The sequence below is a fragment of the Saccostrea cucullata genome, unplaced genomic scaffold (assembly GCF_032062105.1).
Source record: "Saccostrea cucullata isolate Sc308-1 unplaced genomic scaffold, CSIRO_AGI_Scuc_v1 ctg448, whole genome shotgun sequence".
NCBI classification, from domain to species: Eukaryota; Metazoa; Mollusca; class Bivalvia; order Ostreida; family Ostreidae; genus Saccostrea; species Saccostrea cuccullata.
The window spans coordinates 414,296-428,791 of NW_026937346.1; the positions used below are offsets into that span (position 1 = coordinate 414,296).

The following is a 14,496-nucleotide window of genomic DNA, read 5'->3' on the forward strand; positions in this document are numbered from 1 at the left end:
AGAATAAAATTTTACCGAAATTTCCTAACTTTATTAGTTGGTGAGCAAGGGAAGATCTTGGACATTAAAGTAGGATGTGATGGTCTTCCCTACACTCTAGGGTGTAGAACATTTGACAGTGCATGTCGTGTTAGAGAATGAGAGATGGTGTAGTGCAGAAAAAATTGAAGAACACCAAATTTTATATGATATGTGTTCTCTGATCAGCGATTGCCTGAAGTATTTGTATATAATTATGGTACCCGATGAGTAAGTTTTCTTAACATGTGTCAACAAGATCTGTAAATTTTAATTTAATTTTAGAATATACGTTTTTTACACTATTTTAAGAAAAATACCTATTCATTTTCAGGATTAAGTAACAATAAAAAATAAATAAATTTTGATCAAGCAATAACACTGAGTAGAGGAAATTAAAAAATATATATATTAAGTGCAAGGAAAAATACTACTTTTACATGGAGCATGGAAATGCAGAGAAATAAAATAGAAATACAAGAAATATCTGGATTTTTTTTCTTAATTACAGAATACTATTATAATCTTTTTGAAGACTTGATGTACAATTGGATAAGAATATTTTGAAATGGATATGAAAAAAGCAGATTTTAGATTACTTTGGAACGTCATTTTAGTTAACTTGGCATTGATGATGGCCTTTCAAAGCCCGAAAGCATTGGCATCCTGTATGGCTGCAACCGTAATTTCGTTACCGTCAATTTTAAAAGTGTTTTTTTTTCCTTTGATATTTTTGTTTGCCCCATTTTATGTCATATCTTTATGCAAAGATCTGAGGTTTTTTTTACGGTTTACTATGATATTACAAATTTTCTCGGGGGTATAATTTTCCATGTATTCGAGGCATGAATAGACCCACCAATTTATGTCCACCACGAAATGTATAATATTACATATATAACTACAAAGCATTTCTTCACCAACGAATTCAAATCCCCACGAACCAACAGTTTTTACTCAAACCACGAAAATTTGACCCCATGAAAATATGTGATTTTACAGTATTTTAATAAGAATACCACAAAAGCAATTTTTTCAAATATTTTTCAAGTTGTCGCAGAAGAGCTCCATGCTCCTGTTGTATGCCAGAAAAGAGTTTAAAAGAAATAAAAGACTATCACCACCGGATTTTATAAATGGACGAAACATGTAAAGAATCCCAATTATAAATTTATGGTTGATGCCGTGTTCACTTAATGTCTTTCACTTCATGTGTTCCGGGCTGGAGTGAGGAGGAACAAGACCTCTGCAATCAGATCAGCAATCAATTCGCCCTGTTTTTTTTTTTTGGATTCTAGATGCCATTTTATATGGAGACTTTTATAAGAGATGCTTTTTTCGCATCTAGTGTCCTCCGGAAATTAGAAATTTTTACCGAGAATAATGAATCGTTCAGTATATCAGGAAACGATTCAAAAGGCATGGGAGGTGATTTTATTTTAGAATAAAAAATGTGGATTCTAGGATGTCTTCATGACGAGAAGACGTGGCTACATGTGTGTAGGAATAATAACCGACTGGAAACGGTATATATCAGGCTTGGGGTCAATTACTTTGAAATGTGATTAATTACTTTCAAATACATTGATAATTTTGTCAATTACTTGCAATTACAATTACATTGATTTTTTCAAATGTAATTAATTACTTTCAATTACTTTAAGTTTTAATTTTATGAAAAAAAAATGATTTTTTTTTAGATAAGATTTTTTCCATAGCGATCGAATTCAAAACTTTCATTAAGTGTTTTTGTTCTTGGGTATGATAGGGGTTCACACCTTGTCAAAATTAGACCTTAACCTTATAATGAGTGTGACACACTGTATAAACAAATTAAACATTATGAGACAATTAATTATTGTACAAACACAAGCCCATGCTAAACCAGTATGGTGTATGGCAAGATCTTTTTTGTTACTTTCTCAAATCCATATTTTTGAAGAAAATAAATAATATCTATCACAATTCCATTAATTATTTTCCATCTTAAAATGAATAGAATACAGATAAATCTAAAATGGGATGTAGTTAGTCTAATTGCTGTAAAACAAATTAACTATCTAAACAATCATTGCTATTTGCAAGTGGGAATAGGGAGAACTGAGATTTATAAAACATGGGAATAGGTAGTGTAAACCCACCAGTATAAAACTGTGTATCAGTATAAAACACCTTTTAAAATATATAAACTTTTATTTTGAAAAAAAAGTAATTGAAATGTAATTGAAAAGTAATATAAAATACATGACCTTTTTTTGAAATGTATTTAAATACATTCAATTACTTGTAATTGAAGGGTCGCTCAAATACAAATTACTTGCAATTACTTTGAAAAATGTAATTAATTACACTCAATTACAATTACTTTATTCAATTACCCCATCACTGGTATATATAAATTATTTCAAGTCTTTTTAAGATTCGAGAATGACTTGACCAATAATTAGGACTCCATTTATGAAATACTAGTATACATAAAGACAAAAAGTACATTATGCTCAGAAACATTACTTCTTTATTGCATGTTTAATTTGGGTCAATGGTAATTTAATTTAGTTCAAGATGATTTTGTTTAGGCATAAATATCAATACAAACAGCATGAATCCAATAATTGAAAATATTGCTTACTTGATTCACCCGGTGAAGTGATAAAGCCCAAATCAAAAGCACAATTAATGTAATGTAAATAATTTACAACACATATCTGTACATGTTTATTATATATTTAATTCAGTGCTAGATAGCATTTTGAATGAGTATTCTTGACATCAAAATCAATAGCACATTTATTCATTTCTTACTTTATAGGTTATATGTAACATCTATAAAAATAAGGAAAAAATGATTCGTTCTACGATACACAAATTCTTTGACAAGCGTATTTCCTTACTAATGATATTCAAAAAAGAGTGTAATAAATCTTTTTAAAATGTGTTATAGAATTGATGTATATTTAGCGAAGAAAATTAAAAGAAAATAGAAACAATTTTAAATATCTATAATGTTAAAAAATCCTGAAGGCATGAAACAGCCTTACAGGAATTATATTCATAACAGGCCTAAAATAAATAAAACCACAATTATGTTTCTTTTTTTAAAATCACACTAAAAAATTGACATATTCTAGTCAGGTTTACATTGGTATGACAATATTCTAGTCAAGTTTACATTGGTATGACCCTGTTGTTACCCGGTATGTTGACGGAACACTCGATCCACTTTTCATACCACATACTGGTCTGGCTTGGTCTATATCCTATCGCTCCGAACGAAAAATTCTCTCCCCTTGAACTTCGATAGAAACCTATAATATACATAGTCGATAATTACTATGATTATTAAATTCATGTGTAAAGCTGAAGACAATAAAGAAGGCTCTCTTTTTCTCAAATTGTTCAGAGTTTTTTTTCTAGAGAAATATATACAAAGAAGGAAATTGATTTGACAGTAGCTGTACTGAATAAATTAATTAAGACACGTCTGGAAATTTAAAAATTAATATCGAATATACTAATAAGTCTTTGTATTTCGACATTACATAGACTAACTTTTATTGTACTAAATACGAATAATATGACGATGGACATTTTCGTCACATTATATTACAAACTAGCTGCAATAATGTAGCCCTCTCCGATTTTTTATCTGATATTTTCTGGAGAGGGATCCAATTCCAAAGCATATCCGTAATGGTGCAAATGTTTTTTTAATACGGGCAATTGCAGGCAAAAGAAATTGTTTTTACATTCAACTTACTTCTAAAAAGGGCGAAATTTTTATTCACTGTCAACAACATAGCCCGCTAAACGCAAAAACCAGATAAAATAAATCTGCTTGTTTACAGTCCCTCTCATCAGAAGCCATGACGATTCTCACGTGATGCACTGAGACGCTCTTGAAAATTATAATTACTCAGTAAAGTAAATCTTCTGGTTTAATAAATGATTGTGCTTTAAAACACCACTAAACATTATAAATAAAACTATATCATTAGACTTTTTACGTAAACAGTGATTTTAATGCCTAAAATAAGGTAATTTCTATTGTGATCCGTTCCCTCTAGATCCATTCTCTCATTGGCTGTCCCAAAATAAAATCGACCAAGGTCAGTACATGGCGGATAAATTCAAGTTGTGATGTTGACACACACGAAAAATAACTGATATGTGGATTGTCCTATGTATATTTGGATTGATTTATGTTTTGCATAACGGCATCTTTGGAGTTCAAGTAAGAAATGTAAATTAAATAGCCTTTAACTGATTATTTAAGCCAAAAACGTGCGGGAGTGAATCGCTCCAGCATTTGCACCATTACGGAGATCCTCAGGAGTTGTCCAAAAAGGGAGAGGGCTACATTATTGCAAACTTGCCGTAGATCCTCTTTAAAGTTATGGTGGGTTCTTCGAAGAAATATTTTTAAATTTCAAATGTTTTTCTTACATCTCTAAAATGTTTTTTTTTACCTTGTGTGTTTGCTGATTTTTCGAAATCTCCAGGCAATTTACCCCTCTGTGTTGTCCCCAAAAGTTCACAGTGATCTTCGCCAGTACCACCCCCATCAGCGATGTTATAGTATTTACCCGTTAATATTTTGCTAAGAAACAGCTTGTACCTTAAAAGGTTTAAATCATGAAAAGAAATAATTAATTTCATCAGTACTTAAAATACTGTACCAGCATTTGATAATACGACGATATTTATTGTGATATGAAATTGTAGATTTAGATTTTTAAAATGTAGACATAGATTCAAATTACACGAGGACTCCCATGCCAATTTCAGCAGTCCTTGGCCACTGATGTTAAACACAAAGGCGGCTGCAGGAGATTTACATGTACATGCATATTTGGCATACCTAAGACAGACACAGAGACAGATGCACACGAAATTGGCATGCATCATCTCTATATGAGCGAAAAATTTCGAGAAAGACATTAAACAATAAACAGTTAATCAATTCACAAATATCCTTGTGTTTTGAATCAAAGTTTAAAAGAAATGTGTTTCCTCTCTCAGACTTTTATTTTAGACAGCAGCCATAAAAACCATGCATGAGTCCAGCAGATCTGCTAACTTCTACGGATTTTCAATGTAATATACATGCAAGACTGTGGGCGTTTAATGTATTCTTTCGGCAAGAATCATTCACATACAATTAAGGCACTAGACAAATCATTCAACTTAATAAGTAAACCAAACGTAACAATAATAATTATTTTTCTTATAATAATAATTCTTAAGGAACTCGATTTCAGGTGAAATATCCCTCTGCTCCAAATTTTACCATTAAAAAAAAAATACCATACTTTGATTTTCCTCAACACCAATAGCATTAGATTCAAATGGAAAATAGTTTGAAGTATGAAGCCTTGCTTACTTTTCAAAAACTAATAAAGATATTGCCAATAAAAAGTAGAAAACAACATCTGGACGATTGAACTTGACTGAATTGACTGTAAAATGGTTCTCATGACTAAAATTTGAAAAATCTGACATGAAAATTGTCTTCAGAAAGTTATCTTTCCTATCAGAGGGATATTACACCTTTAAAAAATCTTTACAAGACATTCATTATCATCAGATAAAATATGGACGGCATTTATACCTTGTAGAACTGCATGTCATCACACCGAGATAAGGTGTAGAAGAATAGTTTGTCTTCGTTACGTACTGGCGGCCACCTGCACATCCATTCCAGCTATTGTCATAGTCAAAACTATACAGCAACCAACAGTGGCTTGATTCTAAGCAGTCTATTGTCAAATGTAGAGAAAGTGCATTATTTTACAGTATATTACAATGAATCTAAGTTAATAATATACTTTTAAAAAAAGGCCGAGTCTAATTTTTTCTGCCATAGGGATTTTAAAAATTTTTTGAAAAATGATTTTTACTGTTATATTTATTGTTTTAAGATTAAAAAATCGAAAGTTTACCATCCCGATTTCTATGGGGACTATCTCAAAAGTTTTCAAATTTTACTACTGGACCCTAAGGGAATTTGTTAGAAAACCACCGCCAAATTATTACATTTTTTCCATATTTTTTTTTGTTTTCTGCCCTAGAGATTTCTTTTGCATTCAAGTAGATTAAAGTTATTGTGAAAAGACACCAAACTATGAAATTTCAAAAAAGTTCACCATCTAGGTTCCTCTAGGAAATAATTACATGTACTAAGTTTATTTTTCAAAGCGAAATACCTCTAAAATTGACATATCACGGTATAAATAAATATCAATGCAGATGAATTTTCAGCGCATGTGATTTTTTCGGTAAAGAATAGCAATGTTTAGCTTGCTAGTATGTTTCTTTGGATGTTGTGTCATCAGTTGTTTTGAAAAATATGCATGGACGTCTTGAACATACAGCGAGTCATGTGTCATTCTTTAGCCTCATGCATTGCTTACAAAATCCGAAAATGGTGACGTCTTTACAGCAATTTCAGCGTTTTTTTCCCCTAATTATTGTCGTAAAATCGCATTTTCTTACCAATAGGGGTTACAAATAATGTTGATTTAGCACTAAAATAAAAATATTTGGCAAAGGTGTATTGTCGCACAAATGACTGCAAGAAATTAAAAAAACTGCGCAAAGTCATGCGCACTCAAATTAGACGGCCTCGTTAAAAGCAATGCAGTTATTTACATTGTTATACAGTAGATCAGGGGGTAATTTTTATCTCAAACTGAAAGTAGAAGGTGTAAGATATTAAATATTGAGTCCATTAACTGAGTGTAGAGTGTATTACAAACATTGAGCATGGCGTTTTGAAAGAAGATCCAGGATGTTGACCCGAGAAGTGATATTTTGTAAGTCTCCCTTCATCTTCAGTGTGGCCTTGTTGTAGTTGGCTAACATTCTTTGTTTCAGACTGTCTTCTTTCACTATCATTGTGCAGGATACCCAGTCTGTCCTGAATCTTTTCATGCTCTGATACTAAATCTTTCACGATCTTTTCTGCAATTAGTATGAATGTTATGAAAAAAGTAAAATACTCAAAGATTTTGTAGCATTTTATCTAGGTAAATTAAAACATAATTCTAAAATCATTTATTTTCTATAAAATACTTGATTCTGATTGGATAAAAAATTCTTTTGATAACTGCATCAATAAAATCTACAGTTCGCTTGCACTAAGCAGTCGGAACTACTTTGGCTGTCTTCAGTCTTTATGCATGTATATTTCCCGCTTCCAGATTACTTTTTGAAGGAATAAATAAATAGTTTTACTTTAATAGATATTTTCCTGAATTTCAAAACCTGTCTGTTACGTTCCTGACTTAGCCTATTTCCTACTTTCGTTTCTTTTTGAATTATCCCCCTTTGCTAAACAAACCAAAATCGTCTGCATTGACAACAATACAGTTATGGGAAAGAATGAAGGAAATCAGCAAACTTATGTTAAAAGAATGTCTTTGAGATAACTGGTAGGAACAATAGAACGGTAAAGAAATGTTTTCATGCCACTAAAGCTGGAAAAATGCCGTTAAATGTGTTAATTCTTAGGAAACCAATGATCGAGAAAAACGACACGGCATGAATGAGACGGAATCCTTTACAGTCGGCAACAGAATCTTTAAGATTTTACAGCATTGACAGGTTGAAATACGTATTTATATGTTCAAAGTGAAATTCAGATGAAAAGGAACGAATAGAAAATCCAAAATTTCTGTGAAATAGAAGTAGAAACTGTTAGGATATTTGAGTAGCTTCCCTTTATATTTACAGACTTACAGGGAGGAATATACCCATTGGGGTTTAGTAAAATATAATAACACAACTGGTAATTTTTTTTTGTGTTAAATAACTGTTAATTGTTGTTTGAGAAGATTGGTAGTGACACGACAATATTTGAGAACTTGTTTTTTTTTCGTTAGGCCTAGGAAGTAGGCTGAGCCATTTTGAATTTCAGCAACGTTAACGTTGTTGTGATATATTCATACGCACTGCTTTTGATGCGTAAATTTCATAGTAAAGTAAAAGAAAATTTTATTTTATTTATTTAAAAATCATAATTAAATGATATGAAATGAATGTGATATTTTTTTCCTTGATCGAAGTATCAAAGAAAAAATTTGAACGGAAAACGTTTTCATCAATGCGCTACGCGCATTAATGACGTTTTCCGTCCAAATTTTTTCTTTGATACTTCGATAAAGGAAAAAAATATTATATTCATTTCTTAAGTGATCAATAAAATCTTTTTGTACCATCAGATTTAGCATAGGACTAAAAATAAAAAGGATAACTAGGAGTTGTCTGAATAAACATTTAGTATTGCGCTGAGAACAATGATGCAGAATGTACAGAATTACCTATTTAAATGTGGAATGGATACTTTTTGACAAATTAATAAAAATAGACATTTTTTGAATATTGGTTGCATTAAGGAGGAACAGGACCTCTCGCTGAAAAAATTCCTGTCAATGAATTTTTTTTCGTATTTTTTATATTACTAATTTAATATGTACTTAACATTTTAAAACGGTCCTGTCATGGGAATTCTTGACTTATTTAAAAGATATTGACCCACAAATACCGCCCTGTTTAGAGTTTGTATGGCGTTTAGATACTTCATGTTTACGGGCCAATAACAGAGTCCATAATACGAATTTTTACGCACAAACGATAAATATGATAGATAACACTATATACTCAAATATTTCAGAATATTCATAGTGTTTAAATTATATGAAAGCAATTGTTTTAATTTTATATAGTATTCGGGTGAGGTAATTTCTGCATTTTTCAAGGCAGCTTCAACGACAAAAACCTCATTTGGAAAAAAACAATTCTGTCAATAAATATTTTTAAATTTATGATTAAATGTCAGTCCTTCATCGTAATTATTTACTGCATAGATGTTACAGGGTGAAGCTTACCTCAATATCGCACAGGACATTGTTGAATTAGACGTAAGCATGATAAAAACGCTTCACGTTTGTATTTTCCGAATGCAGGGAATCAATTGTGCCGTCACACATTAACATAAACATTCAAATTTATCTAAATAGAGAGAATCTCTGCTACTAAACACGAAAAAGTATTAATTAAAAAATCTGCTTCAGAAATTTATCACTATACATTGACTGTGACCTGTTTATTATGAAATAAAACTGATCATGACGGTGTGTCTACTTGATCTCGCTGCACTGAGAATTCAAACACTACGTCTTTGACGTCACTGACGTCAGACTGCAGGATAAAGAGAAACAAATGTGTGGACTGAGCAACTTCACAATTATATCTAAATGATGGCAAGATCTTTAAAAATTTTATCAATAATAATTTCTAAAATTAAATGTTTAAAAACAATTTTAGAATTTAGAATAAAATTATACAAGAACTTTTGATTTTAACAACGTTTAACATGTATATCATCACCGATTATGAAGTAATATGTCTTTATAGTCATGTGACATGTGCCCTGTCTCCCCTTAAATTTATACATTATATTATGTGACTATTGAGATTTAATGTATGGGAGACGACGACTATCTAAGTTTTTGGAACTTGTGTCCCATCCCTTTGACATGTTGTCAATAAAATATGTTCAAAACAAAACAACATTTCCACATACCCTGGATACCGTACTTAGCATTGATTTTAACGGTATCATTTCGGAGATTTCCTACAGAGTTATTAAGGTTGAGTAGGTAATTCCATACGTTTACTATTCTTTCCGATGTGTCATTATGGTTCTGTTCTGTTTCACTTAACGCCTTTTTATATTCAAGTTGTGCGTTTTCTATCCTTTCAGAGGTATCATTATGGAAAAATTTCAATTTCTTCTCTATTTCACTAAACATTGTTTTATATTCATGCTGTACGTTTATTATCCTTTGAGATGCGTTATTTTGGTTAAATTTCATAATCTGTTCTATTTCATTCAACGTTTTATTGTGCTCATGCTGTACGTTTAATATACTTTCGGATGTATCGTTGTGGTCATGTTTCATCTGTTCTATTTCATTCAACATTTTATAATCTTCATGTCGTAGGTCATCGGTACTTTTGCTTATTTCTTCTGCGTTGGTTTTCATGGCTGCCATTTCCTTTTTTACGTTTATCATATCGTTGACCAATGAATACACTTGTTTCAGCAATGAAAGCCTTATCACCGTTTCTTGATTTATCTGGTTCTGCAGATTGTTAACGACAATTTTATTTGATTCGCACGAGGATATTACACTAATGCCATCTTCTGCCTTTTTATCTGTCAGTGGCGAGTGGGAATCTACCACGACAAATATTAATATCCATAGATATGCACTATGCAAAGAAACCATTGTTCAAATATTAGCAACTGACATTCGTAAACTTTAAAATTAAATGTCCTTCCAAACACCATATGCAAAATGTTGATCTAGACACAAGTTGCATATATTTATATTAGTATTTTATTTGCGTATAGAAGGTAGAAAAAGTTCAGAGATAATCAAAACAACTCAGATGCTTATGACACTTTGCATCGTAAGTACTTACTTGTTATATTCAAGAGCAAAATAAACTATATACTTCAGGATTTGTGTACCAGCTTGTATTAAATAAGAAGCAATTTGACCAATCATCGTAGCTCTCTTTGATCTACACTTCCTACTTAAATCAAATTTAATTAGGGTATCATTTTTATCTTTCATTTTTATGTGTAATTTTGGATCACATGCCAGCCTATTCATATGGACTTAAGAAGATCAACATGATCAAAACAGACTAAAACTAAAAAAAACACCTAATAAAGTATTTTGTAATGTTGAAAAACAAAAGAACTTATATTGATAGGAGTTTTGGTACAATTAGTTCAAAATGTGGAAGAGTATCAATTATACATAACATGATTAAACTTTCTTGATATCTTCTGGATCTCACACATTAATTTTTGTAGATTCTTTGATGCTTAAATCTTTCTCTACCAGGCATATATGCGCAAATACTTTACATTGCTGTTTAAACAAGTATATTAAAACCGCTTTTAGTTTCAGTTTCAGATTCACAAAGGAAGTGCTTTGTACAATTCCAAATCCTCAAGAAACTCTTATAGTTGAAAAGCTTTAAGATGTTTCTTTAGTGAGACTCAAATTTGCACTTTTATTTTAACATACTAGCTTCCGCCTTGAAGTTTTCCTTTTGACTGAGAAGTGCATTGTTGGTCTGTTTGCAGTGTTTCGTTATGAAGAATGAAGAATATGAAGAATTTGTACAACCATTTTAAAGCATCTGTTTCTGTTTTCTTGTGATTATTATCAAGCCCCTCTACCCTCCACCAAAAGTTATGTTACCAGAACGTTAGTAAGGTATTTTTTTGCAAGGAAAAGGATTATAAAAAAGATTAAGATAAATAGAAATAGTTTTAAATGTTCATATTTTATGCTACGTATTAAAATCAAATAGTACAGTACTACTACAATGTCTGGTGTTGTATCCACAACATTAAACTCAAAAGTCTGAAGTTGTTGATACACTAAAGTCTTAGGTTTTACAGTGCCAGTAACTAGATCTTATGTATTCTACTGAAATGTAATGTCTATATACTGAATATTAAAGTACAAGGAATGGACACCACATTACATCCTTCAAAAAGATTTTTAAGATATTGATTCGTTAGCCACGCAGTAAATCTTGGAATTTGGGGTAACTTCGTGCTGGAAAATCTGACTTCTGGAACGTACTTCTGTGTGAGGAAGGCTGAAAGGTACAACAATTACATGCATGAACGATTTTCGATTTTTTTCTATATAAGTGCAAGCATTGGGACGCTTGGGTAAAAAGAAGTTTAGAATGTGCAAAGAGAAATAAATCCTTTAACGGCTTTTAAATTTCAAGGTATTTTCTATCCATGGCACCTGATCCTATTTCTGTTGATTTCTCGAGGTCCATGTTTGGTCTGCTCAAAATTAATTTGTTTCATATATTTCATTTCATTTTAATGATGGTAAGCCCTTTCGGTTTAGATGACATTAATGGAAGTGTAAATAAATAAATCATCTCATGACAATCAGTTACATTTTGAATCAAAATTGTATTTAGAAAGGAAATTAAAATCCACATTTGATTTATTATAATTAACTGCATTATTTTATTATATTATACAATATTATTTTACATATAACACTTTCTTTACATTTTGCAAGGCTAAATTTTACATACAATTTCAATATTCGGTATTTTTTTCTCGCACTTGAATAATTATGTGATAAGCAATACAAGACCGAAAGTTAATTTGACGGTGCCGTAGAGCCTCAAACAGATAGATAGTAGATAAAACAGTTTTCTATCTTTGAATTTTCACACTTCATTATCAACCAACATACTAACTCATATGACATCATATTCATATCTCTCGTGCAGTATTATGAGGGACTCAAAATTAGAAATAGATCGTTATCCAGCACTGTACTTTTGTAGAATCATAATTATCATTATTACTGATATTTGAATTTTTACTTAGTTAGCATACTGCAGAATTGCAGATTTTAAATACTTGCAAAATTATTCATTTAGTACGCATAAAGTTTTTTACTTCGTGTTTATATGACAAATTAAATGTAGTAAATTACTCTTTCAAGTTTAGTATGATTTACTGAAGAAAAATATTTTAAAATGTTAATATATGTTTCATTTGGAATTATCGGCCATATGCTAGGAAAAATATTGTCATTAATTTTCGGCAGATCAAGCCATCGGCGGATATGTTATGTATACCAAGGGTCTAAAAAGTCCAGGTAAATTATTGTTCCTCTGGATAATTTCGACATACATGTTGATTTTAAATAAACATATTTTAAAATAAGAACAGAAAAAATTATCGAAAGTTTAGTTTTATGTTTCATTTAAAAAGAAATAAACCGGTCTCCTTACCTTAACTATATTATTGTGACGCGGCTCGAAACGTCAACAAAGTTTGGGTTCGGATATTTAACGAGCCAAATGCGTAATGTAGCGTAACCTCCTCAGTTTGAAGAATTCACAAGAAAAGAAATCCAGGGGGTCGTAACATAAAGGCTACTTAAGTCTAAGACCGTGCTTAAGTAGGACTTAAGTACAGTCTAAAACTTAAGACCGTAACTAGAAGCGTACTTAGATTTGCCAATCTTAGCAAAACTTAGGCGGCCGGTAGAGGTGACTTAAGTATATCTTAACTTTCTTGTACATATATTTAGAATTATTTAATGTTGACTGTCGATGTTAAAAGATTCTTCTATTCATATTATGCATTAAAGAAAATAATTATCTCTATTTGACGCTGATTTAAGAATTTTTTTTTCCTTGGGGGGGGGGGGGGCTGAACACCAATTCCAATTTCACTCAAAATACAGCATACAAGTAAACACAAAATTTAATTTTAGGGATACGTCTGAAATTAGTGGGAACTCGGTTATGCCGGTAGTTATAAATTGTACACAGCGATAAAACATGGATCTGTAATTTCACTTTGAAAATATGAGTTGAAATAATTAGTTAAAAACAGAAAAGAAAGGGGATGATGACTATAACAGTAATGAAAAGTATCTGTTTAAAGTATAGAATAAATGTAGAACGCGACCAGCGCGGATTTAGACAGGGCTCACTACATTTCGAGAGAGAGAGAGAGAGAATGAGACATATCCCGATTTTTTTTTGTATCCTTGATTATATTGCGAATGAGTATATATATCATAAAACTTCTACATTTTTTGCTTTTGACTTGCATGGCCTTATACATAGTGGGGATTCAAAATGTATTGAACTTTTTAGAGTTTCAATTTCGAGTGAATAGGCGGTCGATTATCTTTTCTTGTCTGCGATAATAACAGGGTAAGTGAACATTTATCAAAACAAAAGAGATACAAAAGGTAAACTGAAAACATCTCAGGTGATGAACAATTGTCGTGAACGTTTACAATGAATCACAAATCGCCACTTTCTGACCGTGCGGTATTTGTTTTCTAACATTCCGAATAGTTTATAACATAATTATAATTTTAATATGAAATCTAATCTAACATAAGTTAAACCGATAGGTAAGGACGTCAACTTTAATATGTAATTAATTAAAACCTTAACTGAATCACATTTAGCAATGTATCTATATAAAATCAAAAACTATAGGTTAACACATATGAGATATTTTTAATATAAGTCCGACATAGCTAGGACCTAGCTTAGTTTGCTTTATGTTACGGTTTAAGACATACTTAAGTAGTACTTAGACAGATCCTAAGATTGTGCCTAAACCGTACTTATGACCCTCCTTAAGTCAAAAACTTAGCAAGCTTTATGTTACGAGCCCCAGAATACTAAGACATTATGAAGTTTATTAAAGTATAAAAATAATGCGCGACTCTTGATAAAACAACAAAATGAAAAATATAAAAAATTCAAACACCCATTTAACTATTTGTTACCCTAATATTATTAAAAGAATAACTGGTGAAGTTTTTGTATAACTCTAGTAATAAATTGTGGTGAATCGAAGTCACCAACAATTATCATCAA

At 31.1% G+C, this 14,496-nt stretch overlaps 1 protein-coding gene across 2 annotated transcripts in view; it reads right to left on the reverse strand.

The window, feature by feature from the left end:
• Window positions 1–2,301: 2,301 nt before the first annotated feature.
• The window catches only part of LOC134247976 (major antigen-like), a 33,162-nt gene continuing 20,967 nt past the window's right edge, over window positions 2,302–14,496 (reverse strand). Inside the window, exons 3-5 of one of the 2 annotated variants that reach the window (XM_062730384.1) lie at window positions 5,627–5,774; window positions 4,485–4,633; window positions 2,302–3,323 (exon numbers count right to left, since the gene is read on the reverse strand). In XM_062730384.1, the coding sequence (XP_062586368.1) occupies window positions 3,184–3,323; window positions 4,485–4,633; window positions 5,627–5,774 (437 nt within the window). In that variant the 3' untranslated portion in view covers window positions 2,302–3,183. The remainder of the gene's footprint in view (window positions 3,324–4,484; window positions 4,634–5,626; window positions 5,775–14,496) is intronic. The other variant, XM_062730383.1, reaches the window with a different exon arrangement.